At 33.0% G+C, this 24362-nt stretch overlaps 1 protein-coding gene across 7 annotated transcripts in view; it reads left to right on the top strand.

Moving 5' to 3' along the window:
• ATRNL1 (attractin like 1) overlaps positions 1–24362 on the top strand; it is a 747087-nt gene that overhangs the window by 192071 nt on the left and 530654 nt on the right. For all 7 annotated transcript variants that reach the window (XR_015724716.1, XM_045803217.2, XM_045803216.2 and 4 more), the window contains one exon: positions 18962–19099. Coding sequence is in view for 6 of the 7 variants with exons in the window: in XM_045803217.2 (XP_045659173.2) it covers positions 18962–19099 (138 nt within the window). In the remaining variant the exon portion in view is untranslated. The remainder of the gene's footprint in view (positions 1–18961; positions 19100–24362) is intronic.

Below are 24362 nucleotides of genomic sequence, written 5' to 3'. Positions count from 1 at the left end.
TGCATTTCTGGATATACTCCACTTATGGTGTGTTATCCTTTTACTGTATTGCTGGGTTCAATTTGTTTAAATCTTGTTAAGTAGTTTGCATTTATATTGATGAGAATATTTGCCTGTAGTTTTCTTAGTGTATGGTTTGGTATCAGTCTCAAGAGTTGAGAAATACTTTTTCCTCTTCCATTTTCTGGAAGAGTTTATGTAAAACTGGCATTATTTCTTAAATATTTGGTGAAATTTACCTATGAAGATTCTGGCCTCGAGTTTTGTTTGGGAGAGGAATTTTAACTACAAATTCTTTTTTCTTTTTTCTTTTTGAGGGAGTTTGGTAGTTTGTGTCTTTTGAAGAATTTATTTCATTTAAGATGTTATTGACAGAAAGGTGTTCATAATAATTGCTATTATCCTTTTACTCTAAAGGATCTTTAGTGATAGCTTCTCTTTAAATTTTGATAATTTGTGTTTTCTCTCTTGATCAGTCTGTCTTGAGGTTTGTCAGTTTTCATTGATCCTATGAATAGCTTTTTGTTGTATTGATTTTCCTCTATTGTCCATTTAATATTTTGTTAATTTCTGCTCTTAATTTTTCCTTCTTTTTGCTTGCTTATAGTTTAATTTGCTTTTCTTCTAGTTATATAAAGTTGAACCTTAAATAATTGGGTTGATAATTTTTTCTAATATAAGCCTTGATGTTATGAATTTTCCTCTAGAAACTACTTTTCAGTAGTGGTTTTGTGATACTCTCTTTCCATATTTTTACTTCAAGCTACCTATGTTGTATTTAAAGTATTTTTTTATAGACAACACATTGTTCTTTCTTTTTAATACAATTTGATAGTGTCTGCCATTAAATTAATGTGTTTGAGTGTTATAAATTAAATGTTTTATCAAATTGGTTGACTTAAATTTCCATCTGGTTACTTGTTTTCTCTTTTTCCCATCTGTCCTTTGTATCTGTTTACTTCTTTTTCTGCCTTCCTTTGAATTAATTGAATATATTTAATGCTTCATTTTATTTATTGGTCTAATGACTATATTACCTTCTTTTTATGCTTGCTCTTGGATTTCTATTCATCTTTAACTTGTCACAGTCTACATTTAAGTGATATTATGATTTCACAGTAGAATAAGAGCCTTATTACTTTTAAATATGTTAAAAGCCACATAGTATACTCATTATTTTGCTTTAAATGGCAAGTTATCTTTTAAATAGTTTTTAAAATAAGAAAGAAACTTTATCATCAAGCAGAAATGGAGTAACAGTGAGTAGGGGGACCAACTATCCTGGAATGTGTCCAGGACTGAGGGCTTTCCTGAGATGTGGGACTTTCAGTACAAACACCAGGATAGTCCTGGGAAAACTGGAATGACTCTAAAAATGACCCAATTTAACTTCCCCTGCTTGACATTGGACAAGCAGCAAAAGTTAATGATCCCTCAGAAATTGGAAATCACGTGAGCCTTACCACTGTCCCCAGTTAGTGCCGGAAGAAAGTTTGCATGAGGTGGTGCCGTCCGGGGACACAAATAGAGTCTGGTTATCCTGAGTTGGAGAGATGGAACTGGGAATCTGGGGAGGGGAGGCCAAGGTGGCTAGCTGTTCAAAGAAGAGAGACTTTAACAGAGAGAGAGAACTGTAGAAAACCACTGAGGGGTATCCTCTGAATATTCAGCTCAAAAATAAGTGCAACATTGTAGAAAACTACTTGAGTTCTGCAGGAAGAATTACATGAGTGGAATAAAAGGAATAGTCAGCAAATAGCATACAGGACTGGGAATTGCCTGGGCATTATTCATTGTACATCAGGTAGAGTACTTTAGAAGGATTTTGCTTTACTTAATATGGCAAAATTAGCACTAGACTAAATGCTGCAATGGTCCTGTGTAACATGGCCAGAAGGATCAAACTATCTTCAACTAAGCCAAATTTCAGAACAAAGCTAAAGAATATTTATAGGAATACAAAAAGTTTCCAGCACCCAAAATGTAATATTTGAAATTTGCTATGTCTGGCTTCCAATAAAAAAATTAGCGTGTATGCAAAGAATAGGAAAACCTTGACCCCTCCTGAAAAAGAAAAACCAACCAATAGAAACCAACCTGTAAATTAAATAGATGTGAAGAGTAGACAAGGATATTGAAACAATGATTATAAAGGTATTTCAGATATTAAAAACTAAACTTTTGAGCATGTTATGTAGAGCCACAGAAAACAAAACAAAACAAATAGAATTTACAGAGATGAAAAATATTCTGAGTTGAAAAGTGAATGGAATTAATATCAGATTAGACATTGTAAAAGTAAAGATTGGTATACTCAAAGACAAACAATAGGAAGTACCCAAATGAAGCACGGAAGGAAGAATACTAAAGCGAAATGGGTAGCACATCAATGAGCCGTGGGGCATGAAGCCTAATATTTTTGTTATTTGATACTCTGAATGAGGGGAGAGAGAAAGGGCTTAGAAAAATCAGAAAAAATAATGGCAAAATTTTTCTAAATTTGATAAAACCTGTCAATCCAAAGAGGCAGGAATGTCAATAAATGTTAAGCACAAGAAACATGAGGAAATCTATACCAATGCCCATAATAAGAAAATTGCTTAAAGCCAGTGATAAAAAGATAAAAGCAGATCAGAGAAATAAGACTCAGTATGTACAAAGGAACAAAGACAAGTTCGAACCAGATTTCTCATCAGAAAAAATGAAAGTCAGAAAACAGTGGAGCAATAGAAATGCAGCATCTTTAAAATAGCAAAAGGAAAAATTTAACTTAGAATACTTAATGATATATCTTTAAAAAAAAATAAGGGTCAAATAAAGACTCTTTCAAAGTTACAGAAACTCTAAAATTCATTACCACTGGACCTGCTGTATAAGAAGTGTTAAACCCTCAAACAACAACTGAAATAACACAGTCATGACCAAGGAAGTAGATAAAATAATCCAAATGAAGGCAAGATCAGGGAAAAAGAGCCATATAGAACAGATGGGACAAATAGTTAACTAATGGCAAAATGATAGATTTAACCTCAGCTGTTTCAGTAATCATGCTAAATGTAAATGATCTAATCATCCTAATAAAAAGGCTGAGATTTTCATATTAGCTAAAAAAGCAAGACCCAACTATACACTACCTCTAAGAAACCCATTTAAAATACAAAGACACACATACTGTAAAAGCAAAAGTGTGGAAATAGATATACTATGCTAACACAAGTCAAGAGAAAGCTGAATTGGTGACATTAATACCAGACATATAGATTTAGAGCAAAAAATATTACCTAGAATAAAGAGGATCATTTCATAAAGATAAAAAAGTGAATTCATCAAGAGGACATAACATCCCTAAACATTTCTACCTAATAATAGACTTTCAAAATAGGTGAAGGTTCAACAGTGTATGATAAGGCTTCTCTCTTGATTTCCAGAGATATTGTAGGTTACGACTTCCTACTTTGAGAGAATTACCTGCCACCGCATCAGTTTGTTCGTTTTTTTCTCACTGCTTTATTTTGGAGAGTGTATTAGTTTTCTATTGCAGCATAACAAATTACCACAAACTTAGAGGCATAAACAATACACAATTACACCCCACAGTTCTGTATGTCAGATCTTGGATGTGGCCTGGTTGGCTTCTCTGCTCGAGGTCTCAAAGGCTGAAATCAAGGTGTCAGTCAGGCTGAATCTTTGTTTGGAAGCATTGGAGAAAAATGTGCTTCTAAACTCATCTAAATTTTTCTCAGAATTCAGTTCCTTGCAGTTCTATAACTAAGTGCCTGTTTTCTTGCTGGCTTTTGGTTAGTAAACCACTTCAGCTCCTAAACTTTGCTCACATTCTTTCCCACATGTCCCTCTCCATCTCTAAAACAAGCAACGTCATCTCAAATGCTCAAATGGAATCTCTCACTTTGAATCTCATACTTCTAGTAGAGACCAGTTCCTTTTAAGGGATCTTTTGATTGGGTTCAATCAGGATGATTTTCCTTTGTTAAAGTCAACCGTGCCATGTTATATAATGTAATCACCAGCTTAAGTTGGTGACCCTTTTATCATATCTACAGGTCCCTACCACACTCAAGAGGAGGCTATTAGTGTCTGATTAAAAAACCGAGTACGGTAACCTAGTTTCATTTCCACCAAAGATTAACCACCATACCATACAATTTACCCATTTAAAGTATATAACTCAATTATTTTTTAGTATATTCAGAGTTATGCAACCATCACCACAATCAATTTAAAAGAAATTTTATCATCCTCAGAAGAAAACTTACACTCACTGCTAAACCCCCACCTACCCTTGCCAGCTGTAGGCAAACACTAATCTTTATATTTCTATGGATTTACATATTCTTGACATTTAAAATAAATTGAATCATATAGTCGTAGTCTGTTGTGACTGGTTTCTTTCACATTCCATAATGTTTTCAAAGTTTTTCCATTTTGCAGCATGTGGCAGTACTTTATTTCTTTATATTACCAAATAATATTCAATTTTATGAATATACCACATTTTGTTTATCCAATTATCACTTGATCTACATTTGGATGTTTACAGTTTGGGGCCTTTTGAATACTGCTTCCATGAACGTTCATGTAAGAATTTATGTGTGGTCCTATTTTCATTACTTGTGGAGTGGTATGTCTTCACCAGATACAATTACTTTGGGTCTAATAGCAACTACATCTAACCTTTTGAGGAACTGCTAAACTGTTTCAAAGCTGCTGCGTTATTTTACATTCCCACTGACAGTGCACAATGGGTTCTAATTACTCTGTATCTTGGCCAACAGTGGTTTTTTCATGTCATTTTAATTATAGTTATCCTGGTGTGTGTGAAGTGGTACCTCATTGTGGTTTTGATATACAGTTTCTTAGTGGTTATAATGTTTAGCATCTTTTCATGTGCCTTTTCACTGTTCCCATTCTTCTTCAGAGAAATGTCCACAGTATTCTTTGTCCACTGCTTAATTGGGGTATTTATCTTTTTATTATTGAACTATAAGAGTTCTTTATATGCTGTAAATACAAGTCCTTTATCAAAGATTGATTTGCAAATATATTTTCTCTGAATTGTCCTTTCATTTTCTTGATAGTGTCCATTGTTGCATAAAAATTTTAAATTTTGATGATGGCCTATCTATTTTTTCTTTTTCTTTTTTTTTTTTGCATTTGTGTGGGAAACCATGCATAACACAAGATCCCAAAGATTTACGCCTATATTTTCTTCTAAGAATTTAATAGTTTTAATCTATTACATTTAGGTTTTGATCTATTTTGAGTTAATTTTTGTGTGTGATTTGAGATATGGATCCAACTTAATTCTTTAACGTGTGTCTATCCAGGTGTCCCAGCACCATTTGTTGAAAGACTATTTTTTCCCCATTGAATTTATTTTTTATTTTACATATTTTATTTTCCATCGTTTAAAATTGCATTTTAGTCATTTCTGTATTTTCCATTTCTCTCCTTTTTATGTTCATGTTTTATTCTATATTCTTGAACATATAAAGCTTATTTATTTATTTATAGAGAGACCCAGGGGTAAGGGCAAAAGGAGAGGGAGAGAGAATCTTAAGCAGGCTCCATGCCCAGTGCGGAGCTGATGTGGGGCTTGATCTCAAGGCCCTGAGATCATGACCTGAGCTGAAATCAAGAGTTGGACACTTACTTGACTGAGCTACTCAGGCACCCCAATAAAGCATACTTTTAATAGATGTTTTAAAAATCATTCTCTGCTCATTCCATCGTGTGTGATGTTTTCTTTTTTGTTTGTTCTGTTGATTTGTTTGTTTGTTTTACTGATTACGGAACAGATGTTCCAGCTTGGTTATTTTTTTGTGGTATTCTAGCATTGTGAATTTTCCAGTTTTATTATATGATTTTGTTCTATTTCTTTTAGTGTGTTGTACTTTATTCTGGCATGCAGTTATTTAGAATCTGTATGATCATTTCAAGAATTGTTTTTAAGGTTTTTTTTAAGGTCCTGTACATAGCAGTCCTAAGTTCAGTGCTAATTTATTTCCACTGCTAAGTCAGTGCCTTTCTGTGGTCTGTATAGAGTGCTCTTTGTATTATGAGGTCTCTCCACTCTACTTGGAATAGAAAGTATTCCAGTCCTATGTAGGCTACTGGCATTATTTGACTTATTGTTTTCTGGTGGTACTTTCTCTACCTTCATGGAGTTTCACACTCTGTGTTCAATCATTATTCAGCCAAAGAGTTAAGAAATCTCAGCAGATTGATGTGTGTGGCTCTCTTTCCTCTCATTTTTTGCCCTCAAATTCTAGGCACCATGGCCTCCCCAGTCTTGGATCTTTGTTTTCTCAATTAAAGGAGCTCTCTGGCCTTTGTTTGGGTTTCCCGCCCTGGGCTGCTTCCTTAAATCTGTCTCTGGGTAGCAAGCCAGGGGAGTCATAGACTCATGTTTCCATTTTTCTCAGATGCCATTCTTGAGCTGCCTATTATTTGAAAGTAGTTGTTTCATGTATTCTGTTTCATGTTTTTGTTGTTTATAAGTGGAGGTCAATTCTTAGAGTGGTTAATGCCTCATGGGCAGAAGTGGAAGTCTTCTATCTGTTTTTATTTACAATAATGAACCTCTTGTAAACAACATGTAGGTCTTGCTTTTTTTTTTTTTTTTAATCTAGTCTGACAATCTCTGCCTTTTATCAGAGTGTTTAGTCAATTTAGATTTAATACAATACTGGTATAATTGAGTTTTAGTCGTACCGTCATGGTATTCGTTTTTAAAATTTCCTTTATTTTTTCTTCCATTGTTGGTTCTTCCTTTTGCCTTTTTTGGATTAATTGACTGTTTTTAAAGTCCATTTTTATCACTTTTATTGGATTTTTAGCTATACTTCTTTTGTGTTTTTTTTAGTGACTGCTGTAGTGATTGTAATAGTCATCTTTATCTTATCACAGTCTACCTTGAATCAATATAATACTACTTCATGTATAAGGTAAGAATATTACAATAGTGTAATTCCATTTGCTCTTTTTCTGTCCTTTTTGTAATTATTGCCATATATTTTACTTCTGTATATGTTATTAACCACACAATGCATTATTCATTTTTGTTTTAAACATGATTTTCATATAAAGAAATCATAAGAAAAAAATCCTTTTGCTAACCCATGTAGTGTTCATTTTCTGTGATCATTTTTTTCTATAAATCTGAATTTATTTCTGCTATATTTCTTTAGCTTGATGAAATTTATTTAACATTTATAAATACTGTTTCTCAATTGTGACTATAATTGATGTTTGCTTTCATATAGCTGGAAAAATGTTTTTATTGTATAATTGCATGTCTTTATATTTGAAGGATATTTTTATTGGAAATAACATTCTTAGTTGACAGATATGTTCCCCCCCCCCCAATAATTTGAAGATGTAATTCCCTTTTCTTCTGGCTTCTTCTGTTTCTCTTAAGAATTTCTTTATCAGTTTTATTGTTTCTCTTTTGAAAGCAGTATGTTTTTTTTTTTTAATTTTTATTTAAATCTCCCTCTGGCTTTTTTAAATAGATTTTTTTCTTAGTTTTTGACTATCAGCAATTTTAATATGATATACCTAAGGATCAGTTTTATTTTTTATCATGATTATGAGTTATATGGTTTATTTCCTCTATAGCTTGGTTTTTTCATCATTTTTGTTATTTTCTGCCATTATCTCTTCAAATATTGCATCTGTCCCATCATACCATTCTTTCTTCTATTTCTAGGAGTTTGCTTTACTTATGTTAGGCTTTTTCAGTATGTCCGTGATTTCTCTTACTGTTCTCTGTATTTTATATTCTTGCATCTCCTTTGATCTGTGTTTCAATTCACTAATTCTTTCCCTAGATGTTTCCAGTTTTCTGTTAAACTTAACATTTCAATTATTTATTACTATTTAACATGGTACCCCAAGCTCACAGCATTAAAGCAATTTTATCACGATTTTGCATTACCTTTTCTCTTGTTGAATTCTGCTAGGCAGTTCTTCTGTTAGTCTTTCCTTTTTGTTTTGTTTTGTGTTTGTGTTTGGGGGGATTGTTTGTTTGTTTTGTTTTTATGTGACTACAGTTATCTGGCTTCTTGACTTGCTTTGGCTGGTCTCAAAATGTTTCCCTAACATGTCTAGTAGTTTGAGCTGGCTGGTCTAGGGGTCCTCTGCTATGGATGACTTTTTTCTGCTGTCCTATCATCCTCCAGTTTTATAGACTGTGCTCTATACATGTTGCTAGAATTCTAAAGAGAGAGCAGAGTATATATGCCTCTTGAGGCCTAAGCTTAGAATTTGTATACCATCACTTCTTCATTCTATTGTTTTGAGAAAGCCTTAATGCCAATCCATGTTCAGAGAGTGGTAAAAACCCCACTTTTTTGGTGAAAACAAGGATAAAATAATGTTATGAAGGTTATACATATAGATATGGAAAGAATTTGTGTCAATTACTTTTCAGCTCATCTACTTAGTTCTAATTTTTTTGTATGCTTGTTTATTGACATATAACTCATATGGCATAAAGTCCAGCATGTTAAAGTATATAATTCAATAGTTTGTAGTATAATCAATAGGTGTATAACTATCACCAGAATATAGCTCCAGAATAATTTAATTACCCCGAAACAAAATCTCATACCCTTTAATAGTCACTTCCTATTCTTCCTTCTTTTGGCACCCAAAAACCACTAATATACTTTATTTCTCTATGAATTTGTTTATTCTGGACATTTAAATGCAGTCATACAATATGTGGGCTTCTGTGTCTGGCTTCTTTCACTTAGCATAATGTTTTTAAGGTTCATTAATATTGTAGCATATGTTGTTGGTCCTTTGCTTCTTTTTATGGCTGAATAATATTCTGTTATGCATACCACATGTTTATGCATTCATCAGTTGATGGGTCTTTGGCTTATTTCCAAAGGAAATTAGGAATAATGCTGCTGTGAACATTTTCATATAGACATATTTTAATTTTTTTGGTATATACATAGGAGAGGAATTTTTAGTCATATGATGCTGCTGTGAACATTTTCATATAGACATATTTTAATTTTTTTGGTATATACATAGGAGAGGAATTTTTAGTCATATGATAAATCTGTATTTAAGCTTTTAAGGTTATTTTTTAGAGATACTTCACCAGTTTTTTACATTACCACCAGCAATATTTGAGGGTTCTATTTATTCTGTCCTCACCAACACTAGTTTTTTATCCATTATTTTGATTATTACTATCCTAGTGGATATTAAGTAGTAGCGCATTGTGGGTTTGATTTGCATTTCCCTTATGACTAATGATGCTCTTTTCATGGGCTTATTAGCCATTCATATATCTTCTTTGGAAAATCCCTATTCAAATCCTTTACCTATTTTCATTTTTTAAATTATAGTATCTTAAGAGTTACTTATGTATTCTGGGTAATAGATCCTTATGAGAGATATGATTCTTAAATATTTTCTCCTATTCTGTGGGATGTCTCTTCACTTTCTGATGGTGTTTTTTGTTTTTTTGTTTTGTTTTGTTTTTTTTGAGGAACAAAGATTTTTTATTTTGATGATGTCCAATATATGTTTTTTTAATATTGGCTGCTTTTGCTTTTGGTGTCATATCTAAGAAACTGTTGTCTAATTCAAAATCATGAAGATTTACACTTTCCTTCTAACATTTTTATAATATAGCTCTTACATTTAGATCTTTGATCCATTTGGAGTTCCTTTTTTATATATGGCATGAGGTACAGGTCCAAATTTGATCTTTCACATGTCAATATCAAGTTATCCCAACACCGTTTTTTAAGACTGTTCTTTCCCCATTTAATAGTCTTGGCACCCTTGTTGAAAATCAGTAAACTATAGATGTATGGGATTATTTCTGAACCTAATGCTATTTTATTGGTCTACATGTCTCTCCTTATGCTAATGCTACACTAGTTTGATTGCTATAACTTTGTAGTAGGTCTTGAAATTGGGAAGTGTCAGCAATACTCTTTGTTCTTTTTTTCAAGATTGTTTTGGCTAGTTGGGATTCTTTGTAACTTCTTATGAATTTTAGGATCTGCTTGTCTGTTCCTATAAAAAAAGTCTTTTGGAATTTGGTAGATACTGCATTTAATTTGCAGATCAATTGGGATGAATTGCTATTTTAATATTAAGTCTAACAATCTGTGAATAGAAGGTCTTTCAACTAATTTCTTTCAACAGTGTTTTGTAGTTTTCAAAGTACAGGTCTTAACATTTCTTTGGTTAAATATACTCCCAAGTACTTTATTCTTTCTGATGCTACTGTCAATGGAATTGTTTTCTTAATTTTCTTTTTGAATTGTTCATTGTAAGTTTATAGAAATTCAATGAAACTGATTTCTCTATAATTGATCTTTTATTCTACCATATTGCTGAACTCATTTATTAGCTAAAATATTTTTTTTTGTAGATCCCTAGAGTTTTCTATATGTAAGATCATGTCACCTGCAAATTTGACTTAGTTTTAAACATTCTTTTAAAATCTGGATGCCTTTCATTTCTTTTTCTGCCTAATTGCCCTATCCAGAACCTCCAGAACAATGATGAATAGAAGTGACAAGAGAAAACATTTTTATCTTGTTCCTGATATTAAAAGGAAAACTTTCAGTCTTTCACCATTGAATATGATGTTAGTTATGTATGTTTCATATGCCCTTTATCAGGTAGAGGCAATTCCATTCTTTTTCCAGTTTGTTGCATATTTTCCATGTATTGAGATGATCGTATTTTTCCCCCTCTTTCTCTATCTACTTGATTTTTTTTTAAAATGTGTTTAGACAATCTTGAATTTCTGGGATAAATTCTGCTTTGTCATGATATGTAATCCTTTTTCATGCTAGTGGATTCAGTTTGCTAGTATTTTGGGGGGATTTTACACCTATAAACACAAGTGATATTGGACTGTTGTCTTTTTTTGTGATGAGTTTGGTTTTTGTATGGGTTAGTAGTGGTCTCATAGAATGAGTTAGGAAGTTTTCCCTTTGCTTCTCTATTATGGAAATGTTCTGAAATAATCAGTGTTGATTGTTCTTTAACCATTTCACAGAATTCATGAAGCCAGCTGATCTTGGGCTATATTTTGCTGGTAATTTGTTGATTGTTAACTCTATCTATCTATCTATCTATCTATCTATCTATCTATCTATCTATCTATTTTGAAGTGTAGTTGACATACAATGTTACAGTAGCTTCAGGTGCACAATGCAGTGACTTAATAACTCTATACACTATACTGTATGTATTCCCCAGAAGTGTAGCTACCATTTGACACCATACAGTGACTTTATTCTCTGTGCTGCACCTTTCATCCCCTTAACTAATTCATTCCCTAAGTGGAACCCCATATCTCTTTATTGTTTGACTTTATTCATATTTTCTGTTTCTTCTTGATTGTTAGTATCATTCCAAGAATTTGTTCATTTTATCTGAGTTATCTAATTTGTTGTGATACAGTTGTTCATTTTTTTTATAATTCTTCTTTCCTACCTTTTGTCAGTAGTATGTCTCCTCTTCCATTCCCAATTTTAATAATCTGTGTCTTTTCTCTCTTATTTATTGGTCAGTCTAGCTGAAGTTATGTCAGTTTTGTTGATTATTACAAGGAACAAACTTCTGGCTTTATTGATTTTCTTTATTCTTTTTTTTTTAATTTTATTTTTTTTGAGAGCAAGAGAGAAAGAAAGAGAGTGAGCATGAGCAGGGAAAGGGACAGAGGGTGAAGGGGAGGGAGAAGCACACTTCCTGCTGAGCAGGGAACCTGAAGTGGGGCTCGATCCCAGGATCTTGGGATCATGACCTGAGCCAAAGGCAGATACTTAACTGACTGAGCCACCCTGGTGTCCCTATTGTTTTCTTGCTCTGTATTTCATTTATTTTCCCTCTAATCTTCATGATTTCCTTTCTTTTGGTTGCTTTGAGTTTAGATTGTTTATTTCGTTATGGTGAAAATTTAGGTTGATTTGAGGCTTTTTTTTTTCTTTTTTAATGTAGGCTTTTATAGCTATAAATTTCTTTGTGAGCAGTGTTTTTACAGCATCCTGTAGGTTTTGGTATGTTATGTTTTCATTTTCATTTGCCTGAGAGTAATTTTTAATTTCCTTATGTTTTGCTCTTTGACTCATTGGTTATTTAGGAATGTGTTGCTTAATTTCCACATATTCATGATTTTCTCAGACTTTTTTCTGTTATTGATTTCCAATTTCATTTTATTGTCTTCAGAGAACATACTTTAATTACTTCAGTTCTTTTATTATTTTTTACTTTTATTTTTTTTAAAAGAATTTATTTATTTATATTAGAGACAGAAGGGGAGAGGGGCAGAGGGAGAAAGAGAGAATCCCAAGCCAACTCCACACTGAGCGTGGAGCCTAACTGGAGGCTTGATCCCATGACCCTGAGACATGACCTAAGCTGAAACCAGGAGTTGGTCGTTTAACCATCTGAGCCACCTAGGTGCCTGGACTTCAGTTCTTTTAAATTTTTTGAGGTCTGTTTTATGACCTAGTATGTAGTGTATCATGGAGAATGTTTTGGTGCACTTTAGAAGAATGTATATTCTGCTGCTGTTGTGTGCATCTTCTATTTATGTTTGTTTGGTCTAGTTGGTTTATAGTGTTGTTCAAGTCTTCTCTTCCCTGATGATCTTCTTTCTAGTTGATATATTCATTGTTGAAAGTAGTAAAGCCTCCAACTATTATTGTTGAATTGTATATTTATATTTTAATTTCTGTCAGTGTTTCTTCATGCATTTTGAGATCTGTTATTAGGTGCATGTATATTTATACTTTTTATATGTTCTTCATGGATTGTCCTTTATTGTTACAAAATGTCCCTCTTTATCTCTAGTAAAATTTTTAAAAGTCTATCTGAAATTTGTAGAGCTACTGTAGCTTTCTTATGGTTGCCGTTTTTATATCTTTTTTCATTTACTCACTTTAAATATATTTGTATCTTTATGTGTCACCTATACACAGTACATAATTAGATCTTAATTTTAATCCAGTCTGTCTGTCAATCTCTGCCTTTTGATTGAATTGTTTACTACATTCATGTTTAATGTTATTATTGATATAATTGTATTTATGTGTGCTACTGTACTTTTTTCCCTATATGTCTCATGACATTTTTGTTCCTTTGCTTGCTTATTTATTTATTTATTTAGTGGTAAGTGGATATTTTCTAATGTCGCATTTAAATTTATTTAATGATTTTTCCACTATATTTTTGAGTTATTTCCTTAGTGGTTGCTCCCATGTTTGCCATATACAACTTAGCCTATTAACACGTGCTTCAGGTTCATAATAACTTAATTTCAATGAGATAAAATAATGTTACTCATATAGGTCTATTCTTTCTTCTTTTTTGGAATTGTTATATTGATTACATCCATATATGTTGCAAGCCCAACAATACAGTTTTATAGTTAATACTTTATAAATTTTGTTTTTTAAAGACTCTGAGAGAAGGAAGGAGGGTGAATATATATTTATAGCTTTCATTATATTAATTTTTTACATTTACGAATTACGGTTTTCTTCATTCAGTCCTGTGCATTCAAGTCACCATCTGTTAAAACCATGTCATGTCTGTTGTGCAATATAGATTTTGTTCCACCCACTTCCTTTGTGCTCTTATTGGGAAATATATTTTTATGTTATAAGCCAACAATATCATTATGTCTTTTAAAATATAATTTAAAAATTAGGTAACATAAGAAAGGAGACAAAATATATCCTTTTACTGTCTTTTATAATGGTGTAATTACTGTTACCCACGCTCTTTATTGTATTGTGTGGGGTTGAATTACTGTTTGGGATCATGTAGTTTCCCACTAAAGAACTTCCTATAGTATTCCTTATAAGGTAAATATGCTAGCAACAAATTCTGTCAGTTTTTGTTTATCTGTGAATGTCTTTATTTCATTTAAATTTTTTGAAAGTAACTTTTCTTATATGAAATGTTTGGTTGGCAGTTTTTCTTTGACAACTTTAAATATATTATCCAGTGCCTGCTGGCCTCCACTGCTCCTGATTAAAAGTCATTTGTTAATCTTATTGGGCTTCTTTGTGAGAAGTCATATTTTCTTTTGCTACTTTCAAGATTTTCTCCTTGTTTTTGGTTTTTTATCATTTTTATTATAATGTGTCTGTCAATCTCTTCATGTGTTTTGTACTTAGAGTTATGCTTCTTGAATATGTAGATAACATTTTTATTAAATTAGGGAAGTTTTCAGAATTATTTCTTCAAGTAAATTTTAACCTCCTCTGTCTCTTATCCTTTCAACACTCCCATTACACGTAGGCTTGAGTACTTGACGGTTTCCCACATTTATCTGAGGTTTTGTTCACTTTTCTTCACTGTTTTTTCTTTCTGTACATACATAGTTTCTATTGACCTATTAATTGTTTCTCCTGCCAGTATTAATCTACTGTTGAGTCCCTCTATTGTATTTTTTATTTTAGTTATTATTCTACTCATTAATATTCATTCACTTTTTAAAAATTTCTGTTTTTACTATTCTCTATTTGATCAGAAATTGTCATCATACCTACTTGTACTTGTTTAAGCATAGTTTTATTTTTCTCTGTTTTTAATTATTTTGAATATTTTCATTGTCTTCTAGTTTTCCTGTGAGTCCTGTTCTTTGGCTATCAGTTCTTATTTTTATTATCTCTTTCTTTGTTCTGAGTCCTCTTTTTGATGCTTTGTAAATTTTCTCTTTGAGGTTTAACTCTATAAGTGTTTTTGTTTGTTTGCTTGCCCCCACCCTCCCCCAAGTCAGAGGTTTGCAAAGCAAGGCCTGAAGGCCAGACCTGGTCCCTTGCCTATTTTTGTAAATTAAGTTTTATTGGAATGCAGATATGCTCAACTGTTCATGTATTGTGTGTGGTTGCTTTTGCACTATAATGCACTTTAATGCAGAGGTGAGTAATTGTGATAGAAATTATATCATTAACAAAGTCTAAATTATTTACCATCTAGCCCTTTACAGAAAAAAAAAAAATTTTTTTTTTTCTCCGTGTATATTCTGTCTTGTATTTGTATGACCGGAGTTTTTAGAAGTATTTCAAGGGGCCATTTACATCTGATTTCGCAAGGTATATGCAAGGCTTTTCTTGATTATAGAACAGAGTTTACATTAATGTTTGATGTTGGAGTTTCTCTACCATGTGGACAATGTGAATTTCACTCAACATCTATGTCTGGCATAGGCTTTAAGTTCTCACAAATAACTTTTTCTCTTTCATACACATACTGCAGTGTCCTTAAAGTTCTTTTCAGCTACCTTGGGCTTGTGATGTGCTTTAGTACCTTTTTTCCCCCCACAGATAGGGCCTGCAATTGAAGGCTTCAAGCACTATGAATATGGTTTAGTTTAGCTGTCTTCCTTGAGGATACCAGAGGTCATATCAGCTGGCTATGCTGGATTTTCAAACCCATGTCTCCTTCTTCCTGCTTGTCCATCCTATGTATAGTGAAATTCTGCTACTACCTCAAAATTCTCTTCAACATTCTTGTATTGAATCCCAGCTCTGATTTCTAGCATCTGATAATCCCTTTTGTTTTAAGATAGGGCATGTGTTAAAAAATGTTTTGAGTAAATTTTCTGTGTATACATTTTTTAAATTTTGTTGAGAATGTCAAGCAGATATTTTTAAATGTTTTACATCTGTTTTAGAGAGTACATATTTTTCAAAACTGTGCACTTTGTTTGTATATCAAATGCTGAGTTTTCCATAACGTTTTCTTTCTCTTTCCTTCCTTCCTTCCTTCCTTCCTTCCTTCCTTCCTTCCTTCCTTCCTCCCTCCCTCCCTCCCTCCCTCCCTCCCTTCCTTCCTTCCCTTTCTTTCTTTCTTTCTTTCTTTCTTTCTTTCTTTCTTTCTTTCTTTCTTTCTTTCTCTTTCCTTCCTTCCTTCCTTCCTTCCTTCCTTCCTTCCTTCCTTCCTTCCTTCCTTCCTTCCTTCCTTTTTTGTCTGTTTGTGTATCCATAGATAAAGAACCATCTGGTCCGGTTTTAAATTTAGACAAAACAATATGGATTAGCTTCTCTTTAGTTTTATTCATGTTCCTCAGCCAGGTTGTTATTAGAACCTTTTAAGTAACAGTGTATCCTGGAAGAACTATTAGATGCAAGTTTCTATTACTCATTGCTCCAGCACCCTGATGCTAGTGGGAATAAAACATAATCATAGGCTTATTGTGTATCCTTTTCTTGTCTGTGTTTGCTTTAGCCATTAACCTGGGTTTTACTTTCTGTAACATGCTTTCTCTTTTGCCAATGTTACCATGCTAGTTACAAACTATGACAATGTCCCCCCCCCCCCCTTTTCCCCCTGGAAAATTCTGCCTGCAGTTAGGTCTAAATTGTATCAGCTTTTTCTGTGGTATATTCATTACCTCAAACATTAGACTTCCCTGTATCACACTCTCCATGAGCTGTATGGCATCATGCCAATAATATGCTTTGCGATTCCCCTATGGCTCAGAACTGCCTTCTGAACTTCTCATTTTCAGGAAGAGACAGTGACTGGCATTACACCAGGGCTCCTCTTTTAATTTCCAGAGGTATTGTAGTTTACTAGTTTCTAGTTTTATTTGTGTCATTGTCACTGTACCCAAATTCCTGTAAGTTGCTGGCAAGTTTCCTTCTTATTGTAGTGGTAAGCTAACAGGAGGATGTTAGATGTCATTGCTGAATTTAGACATCTCATTCAGAAGTTAACCATTTCTTTTTCTGATGAAAATATGTCACCAGGAGATTCATAAAATACATGTAGAAACCCATTTCTTATTTTAAATTTTTTGGGTAATGCTTTATATGTAGTGGGCACTCAATAAATTTTGGTTTTACCTGACTGAATTAATTAGTGGTGTCACATAATAAAACTTCTATGAAACAACAACTTACACTTTTAAACAAATGTTTAAAAAAAAGTATAGTTCTTCTTCTTATTTCTTATTATAGAAGTAATATGAATTTATTATAGAAAATTGATGATGTAAAATAAGATAACCAATATTAACTTTTCCATAGGCATACTTACACATTTTATTTTTTTTAAACTTTATTATTTTTAGTTTTTATTTATTTAAATTCAATTAATTAACATATAATGTATTATTTGTTTCAGGGGTACAGGTCTGTGATTCATCAGTTTTATATAATACCCAGTGCTCATTACAACACATACCCTCCCCAATGTTCATCACCCAGTTACCCGATCCCCTTCACCCCTCTCTCCTCCAGCAACCCTCGATCTGTTTCCTAAGATTAAGGGTATCTTATGGTTTGTCTCCCTATTTTTATTTTTTTAAGATGTATTTATTTTAGAGAGAGAGAGAGAGCACACAAGAGAGCAAATAGGGGGAGGGGCAGAAGGTGAGGGAGGGAGAGGGAGAAAAGAAAACTCCTGCTGAACATGGAGCCTGATGCTGGGCTGGATCTCAGGACTTTGAGATCATGACCTGAGCTGAAATCAAGAGTCAGTCAGATGCTTAAACCAACTGAGCCACCCAGGCATCCCATACTTACACATTTTAAAACAAAATTGTTGTCATTCTAATGATATTTACATGTTTTGTCTCTTGAGAGGTATGGTATTTAATGTCTGGTCTTTTTATTCTTACTTTCTGATTGTGTGTTTGTTTCTGCCATTGATTAGCTGTGTGACTTTGGGTGGTTACTTATTCCAGGCTTATCTAGAAATGGTCCCCAATGTAGTACCTTCCATATAGAATCATGAGGATTAAATGATATAATTTAGGTTTACCACCTGGTATACTATCTGGCAGGGTGGTGGTATTTATATATTTTAAAACTGATGCAATATGTACACTGACCAATCAGAATAGATGCTGGCCACAAACAATTCGAATTGATTGAATATTGGCTTCCCTGGCTTGAGTAAGAGAAAGCTCAATTAAATGCTATCTTAGTTGTAATAATGTTTAAAATGATTATGAGGGTGGCAATGATGATGGTGTTTGGGCAAGCAGTTATGAAACTAAGTCATTATGCTTCAAATAGGTATGAAAGGCATGAGCTTTCTTATATGCACTTTGTCTCTCATCTGAAATTCTGTTGTAAAATTAATACCAGAACTTATTAAATCTTATATTATGAACACATAAAAAAGTCTCATGCCTTAAATGTGGTTCTGTTTAGTTCACATTCAAATAGAATTTTGATTAAGCTTTGAAGCTTTTCTTATCCAAAGAAGATAAGGTAATTTACTTTTATGCAAATTAATTTAAAAATGCTATTTTTGTTAATCATACATGGAGTTTTATGAAGTAACGACCTATAGCCACATAGTTTTCTATATTGATCCTTTGTTATTATGTGTAAATATAATTAAGATGCATTTTAACATTCTTTACCAAAGCTATATTATTCATTCTTGTGTTTCTATAACTTACTAGACATTCGCATGAATCTTTAAGGAACGTGTTAAAAAAGTATTCCTTTTTGGGGCGCCGGGGTGGTTCAGTCACTTAAGTGTCCAACTCAATTTTGTTTCAGGTCATGATGTCAAGGTTGTGAGATGGGGCTGTGTTTTGGGCTCCGTGCTGGGCATGGAGCCTGCTTAAGATTCTCTCTCTCCCTCGCCCTCTGCCCCTCACCCCTGCTCATATGCGCCCTCTCTCTCAAAAACAAATACGTAATAAGTATTCCCTTTTTAGCTGTAACTGTTATGTTTTACTTTATCTCCTTCCCTTACATTTTACAGAAATATGACAAAATTTCAACACAATTTATTGAATATATTGTCCTGCATTAATATTTTGAGCCACATATGTTATACAAAAAAAAAAAAAAACTTGGGAAATGTCCTTTAGACTTTGCTACCATTCAAAATTATAAAATAAATTCTTTGTCTTAATAGCTATTATACTTGCTATGGTTTTATAGATATTTATAATATTTTTTACTCTTTTCTTTAGCTTGCCAGTGTAATGGACATAGCACTTGCATCAATAATAATGTGTGTGAACAGTGTAAAAATCTTACCACAGGAAAGCAGTGTCAAGACTGCATGCCAGGTTATTATGGGGATCCGACTAATGGAGGACAGTGCACAGGTAAGTATATTTTCTTTTATTTCAGTATATTTTTACTACAGAAAAGAAAATTGAGAAAGATACAACTTTGGTGGAAAATATATTTTTATAAAAGAAAATTTTTTCCATTCAGTTTTTTTTCTTTTTAAGATTTTATTTGTTTATTTGACAGAGAGCATTATTAGCAGGGGGGGAAGATCAGAGGGAGAGGGTGAAGCAGACTCCCCGCTGAGCAGGGAGCCCAATGAGGGACTTGATCCCAGGACCCCAGGATCCTGATCTGAGCTGAAGGCAGATGTTTAACCAGCTGAGCTACCCAGGCGCCCTCTATTAAGTTTCAATATTTTTAGAAGGTAGAATTTATTTACTAGGGGTGATGTGAACTATAACAATTCTCTGATATACTGAAAAAAATTTTTTTCTTATTTCAAAATGAATACATGTTTATTATAGGAAATTTAGCAAATGTAGACACGTTAAAAATTGCCTGTAGTCTCACTATTCAAAAATAACCACTGCTTGTTGTTTTTTAATAATAGTAAGTTATTGTTTTGACTTTAGATATAATAAATAATTAAAGGTTTTGTGTATGCCTTACATCAGATAAGATATTTTTGGGTTTGGAATCAATCCTGGGCTGAAATCCGCCCCCCCCCCCCCACCCGCTACTGTTCACATATATGGCCATAACCACTCAACCTCTCAGTGCTGCATTGTTCTCATATGTAAAAGGGAAATGATAAAGATCAAATGAGATCATATATAATAGAGGCACACGTAGGGAATTGAAGTACATTAAAAGAGCATTTATAGTTCTATTCTCATCACATTATTTTGTTCACTAAACTCTACTTTTCTCTATCTTCCTCTCTATCCTCCTGCTTTTTCCTCTTGCTTTTTAGGGAATTTTTAGGTTTTCTTTTAAAAATGTCCTTTTAAAATATAATTTTATAGTAATCCTTTTTTATCTCTAGGTTGGTCCTTGTCCCTTATGTTTTTAATCTATTTCTGCTTAGAGATTGCCCATACAGCACCCACAGAAAAGCCTCCACTGTTGGGTATGAAAAAATGAAGACTTAAACAGAGTTGGCCCAGGGCCTGGCCTAGATATGAATGTTAACACTGCTTATGTGTTGTGAATAATGCTGCTGTGAACCTTACTGCACAAGTCTTTGTTTGAATACTGATTTTCAGTTCTTTTGTGCATAAACTAGGAGAGGAATTGTGGTAATTCTATGTTTAACTTTTTGAGGAATTGCCCAATTGTTCACGTTGTTTTCCATAGTGGCTGCCTCATTCTACATTCCCACCAGAAATGTAGAGGATTCCCATTTCTGCACATCCTTGCCAACACTTGTTATATTCCATTTTTAAAAAATTTTAATTGTCTTGTGGGTATATGAAATGATATCCCGTTGTGGTTTTGATTTGCATTTCCCTAATGACTAGTGATGTTAACTATTTTTTTCATGTAGTTGTTGGCCATTGTATATGTTCTTTGGAAAATGTCTATTGAAGTCCTTTGCCCATTTTAAAACAATTTATTATTATTTTTTGATTGTGGTAAAACATACATAACATAAAATTTACCATTTTTACCATGTTTATGTGTGTAGCACAAAGACATTAGGTACATTTACATTGTTGTGAAATCATCATTACCATCCATCTCCGTAACTTTTCTCATCTTGCAAAACTGAAACTCTGTAGCCATTAAATAATAATTCCCCATTACCCTTACTCCAGCTCCTGGCAACCACCATTTTATTTTCTGTCACTATGAATATGATTTCTCTAGATAGCCTGAAAGACGTAGAATTGTACAGTATTTGTCCTTTAGTGACTGACTTTTTTCTCTTAGCATAATTTTCTTCACCTTTCTTTTGTGTTCTAACATGTGTCAGAGTGTCTTCCTTTTAAAGGCCAAGTAATATTCTATTGTGTGCATATATGCATTTTGTTTATCCATTCATCCATTAATGGACCTGATTTGCTTCCTTCCACCTGTTGGTATTGTGAGTAATGGACGTACAGATACTTGTTCAGGTTCCTGTGCCTTTTCATGTGTGTCTTGGCAATTTGTAGATCTTTGGAGAAATATCTATTAAGTCCTTTGCCCATTTTTATTTGTATTGTTTGATGTTGTCATTGAATTGTAAGGGCTCTTTGTATATTCCATATATGGAGCCCTTATCAGATATATACTTTGCAAATATTTTCTCCCACTCTGTAAGTTGCCTTTTCACTTTCTTTATAGTGTCCTTTGAAAGACAAAAGTTTCCAATTTTGATGAAGTCCAGTTTATTTATTTATTTTTTTGTTGCTTGTGTTTTTGGTGCATATCTAAGAATCCACTACCAAATGCAATGTCATGAGGATTATCAAAATATTAATTTTTTGCCAACATAGGCAAAAGGAACATTTGAATAACTGTATTAGCTACAAAATGTTTTAAATTAGAATGGTAAGTTTTATCACTCCAATAGGCATAAGTGCTTTTAGAAATATGTACTCCTTTGGGGATGATACTTCTCCGCTAGGTTTAAGACTAAGTTCAGTTATTCCATATTCATTTTTGTTGCTGACATTACACATCTGGCAAGCTGAGGCATAATGCAATGGAAAATTAAAGGGGATGGAAGATGAATGCCTATCTTATTCACTACTGCACATTCTCTGGTAGTTTATGGAGCTTTAAATAATTCCTTATAGTTTCCTTGTTTCTGAAAGTTGGCAAGATATTATTTTGCTGTCTCTGACTTCTCTATGGTGATGTAATATATGAAAGTCATTTTTATTTCTTAGGGCCACATTAGCTACCTCACTAAATCAACAATACGTCACATCTGGTGAATTATTTTTAATGCAGCTGTGGCTAAAATCAATTTATAAAAAATGAGAAGTATAAATTTACTGCTGTTTCTTTATTTTTAGTTCACCTTATTGAGAAAAGTTCATTTTTCATTAGTAGATACAGTTATTAAGATTCAAAGTCTGCTGATATTAAGGGAAAGAAGGAAGTAGATTTATATTTGAATGTGAGGCTTTAGAGGTACTGCAGATTCGGAGATTATTTTTTAAATTTCGTCTACTAACGTCAATTTAACATTGTTACTGATATTAATAAATGTACTTGTAGATTTCTCTCAGATTGTTTTAGACTATGGCATATTCATAGCTATTCTTTTATTACAATTATCTATTAAAAGTGGTTTACTACTAACTCAGGGGGGTACCTGTGTTGCTCAGTCAGTTAAGCATCTGACTCTTGGTTTCGGCTCAGGTCGTGATCTCAGGGTCATGAGATTGAGCCCTGTGTTGGGCTCCACACTCATTATGGAGTCTGCTTGAGATTCTCTCTCTCTCACTCTGCCCCTTCCCCTGCTCTCTCTCTCCCTCTCTCTCTCTGAAATAAATAAATAAATCTTAAAAAAAAAATAACTGTCAAAAAGGCTAAAAATAACAACACAGGTAACCAGAGATGTTGGCGAGCATGTGGAGAAAGGGGAAGCCTCTTACACTATTGGTGGGTATCCAAACTGGTGCAGCCACTCTGAAAAACAGGATGGGGGTTCCTCAGAAAGTTAAAAATAGAACTACCCCACGATCCAGCAATTGCACTACTAGGTATTTTCCCAAAAGATACAAAAATACTGAATTGAAGGGGTGCATGCGCAATGTTTATAGCAACGTTATCAACAATATCTAAATTATGGAAAGAGCTCAAATGTCTTAAACTGTTGAATGGATAAAGAAGATGTGATTGATACACACACACACACACACACACACACACACACACACACACACACACAGAGAGAGGAATATTATTCAGCCATGAAAAAGAATGAAATCTTGCCATTTGCAAGGATGTGGATGAAGCTAGAGTGTATTATGCTAAGTGAAATAAGTCAGAGAATGACAAATTCCATATGACTTCTCTCATATGTGGAATTTAAGAAATGAAACAGATGTACATAGGGGAAAAAAAGAAAAGAGAGACGGGAACCATTAAAGAGACTCTTAACTATAGAGAACAAACTGAGGGTTGCTGGAGGGGAGGTAGGTGGGGCATAGGTTAAATGGGTGATGGGTATTAAAGAGGGCACTTGTGATGAGAATTGGGTATTATATTTGAGTGATGAATCATTAAATTCTACTCTATTCTGTATATTAACTAACTGGAGTTTAAATAAGAACTTGGAACAAAAATTTTCTAAAAAGGGGTTTATTATTAAAATTATTTTATTTCTCATTGATGACCAAGAAAATTCTCTGACACAAATTTGCTCTGGAGCATCTATCTATCTATCTATCTATCTATCTATCTATCTATCTATCTATCATCTATCTATCAATCTTTGTAGCTATGGAAGAGTATAACATTGTAAACAGCTTGGGCTTTGGAATCATACTGCTTGGGTCCACATCCAGGCAATGCCACTGTCACCTTGGGTAATTATTTAACCTCTTATTGTCTCAGTTTCCTCACTTAAAAATTATGTGACTAATTTAATTTATTGTGAGGCTTAAATGAGGTACTTTACGTAAGAAATAATATGTGTTTTTGGCAAATGTTAACTCTAGAATGCTATTGCCGTTATTACTATTATTTTTATTACTACAATTTGTAGCATCAGTAGACTTAAGTATGTTAATAAAAATTATGATTTAGACTAATAGTATTATTTTTGTCATATTATCTCTAATTTGACTTATAAATTTTAGTAAGAGAAAATAAATGAAAGTTTCATTGAATAGAATGGCTCACTTTACTATAATAGCTCAACACTCTATACACTGCATTACTTTGCAATGAAGGAATATTCTCAAATTCACAAACAGTTATTGAGTACTTAAATATATGCAAAACACTGTGCTAGGGCTTGAATTTCTATGCATGGTAAGGGTGCTATAATAGTGTTATGAAGAGGTTGAATGATAGAATCAGGGACAAAGAGATTAATTTTCATGGAAGGATCTGCGTAGGCCCTTTGGAGTTGAGTTCAGTTTATAAGTTTCAATTTTATATGATTATCATTAGTTAAAAGATTTTCATCATACTTTGTTCTAAATGTAAGACAACTAAGCTATAATGCTATTAATCCCTGAAATGTTTAAAAATATTTATATATACTTGTTTTATTTGATTATTCATAAAAAGATGTACTATAAGAACAAAAAAACTCTATAAATCATGAAATATAGGTATTTAAAAAATTGCAGTCATGTATGACCAATAGTTTTCTTCATTCAGGTCTTAACTCTTTTTGGTTATTTTATT

The sequence above is a fragment of the Ursus americanus genome, chromosome 6, assembly GCF_024610735.1.
Source record: "Ursus americanus isolate L20-20 chromosome 6, mUrsAme1.1.p, whole genome shotgun sequence".
NCBI classification, from domain to species: domain Eukaryota; kingdom Metazoa; phylum Chordata; class Mammalia; order Carnivora; family Ursidae; genus Ursus; species Ursus americanus.
Note: the sequence above shows the minus strand (reverse complement) of the source record. Positions and strands in the feature narration are given on the sequence as shown.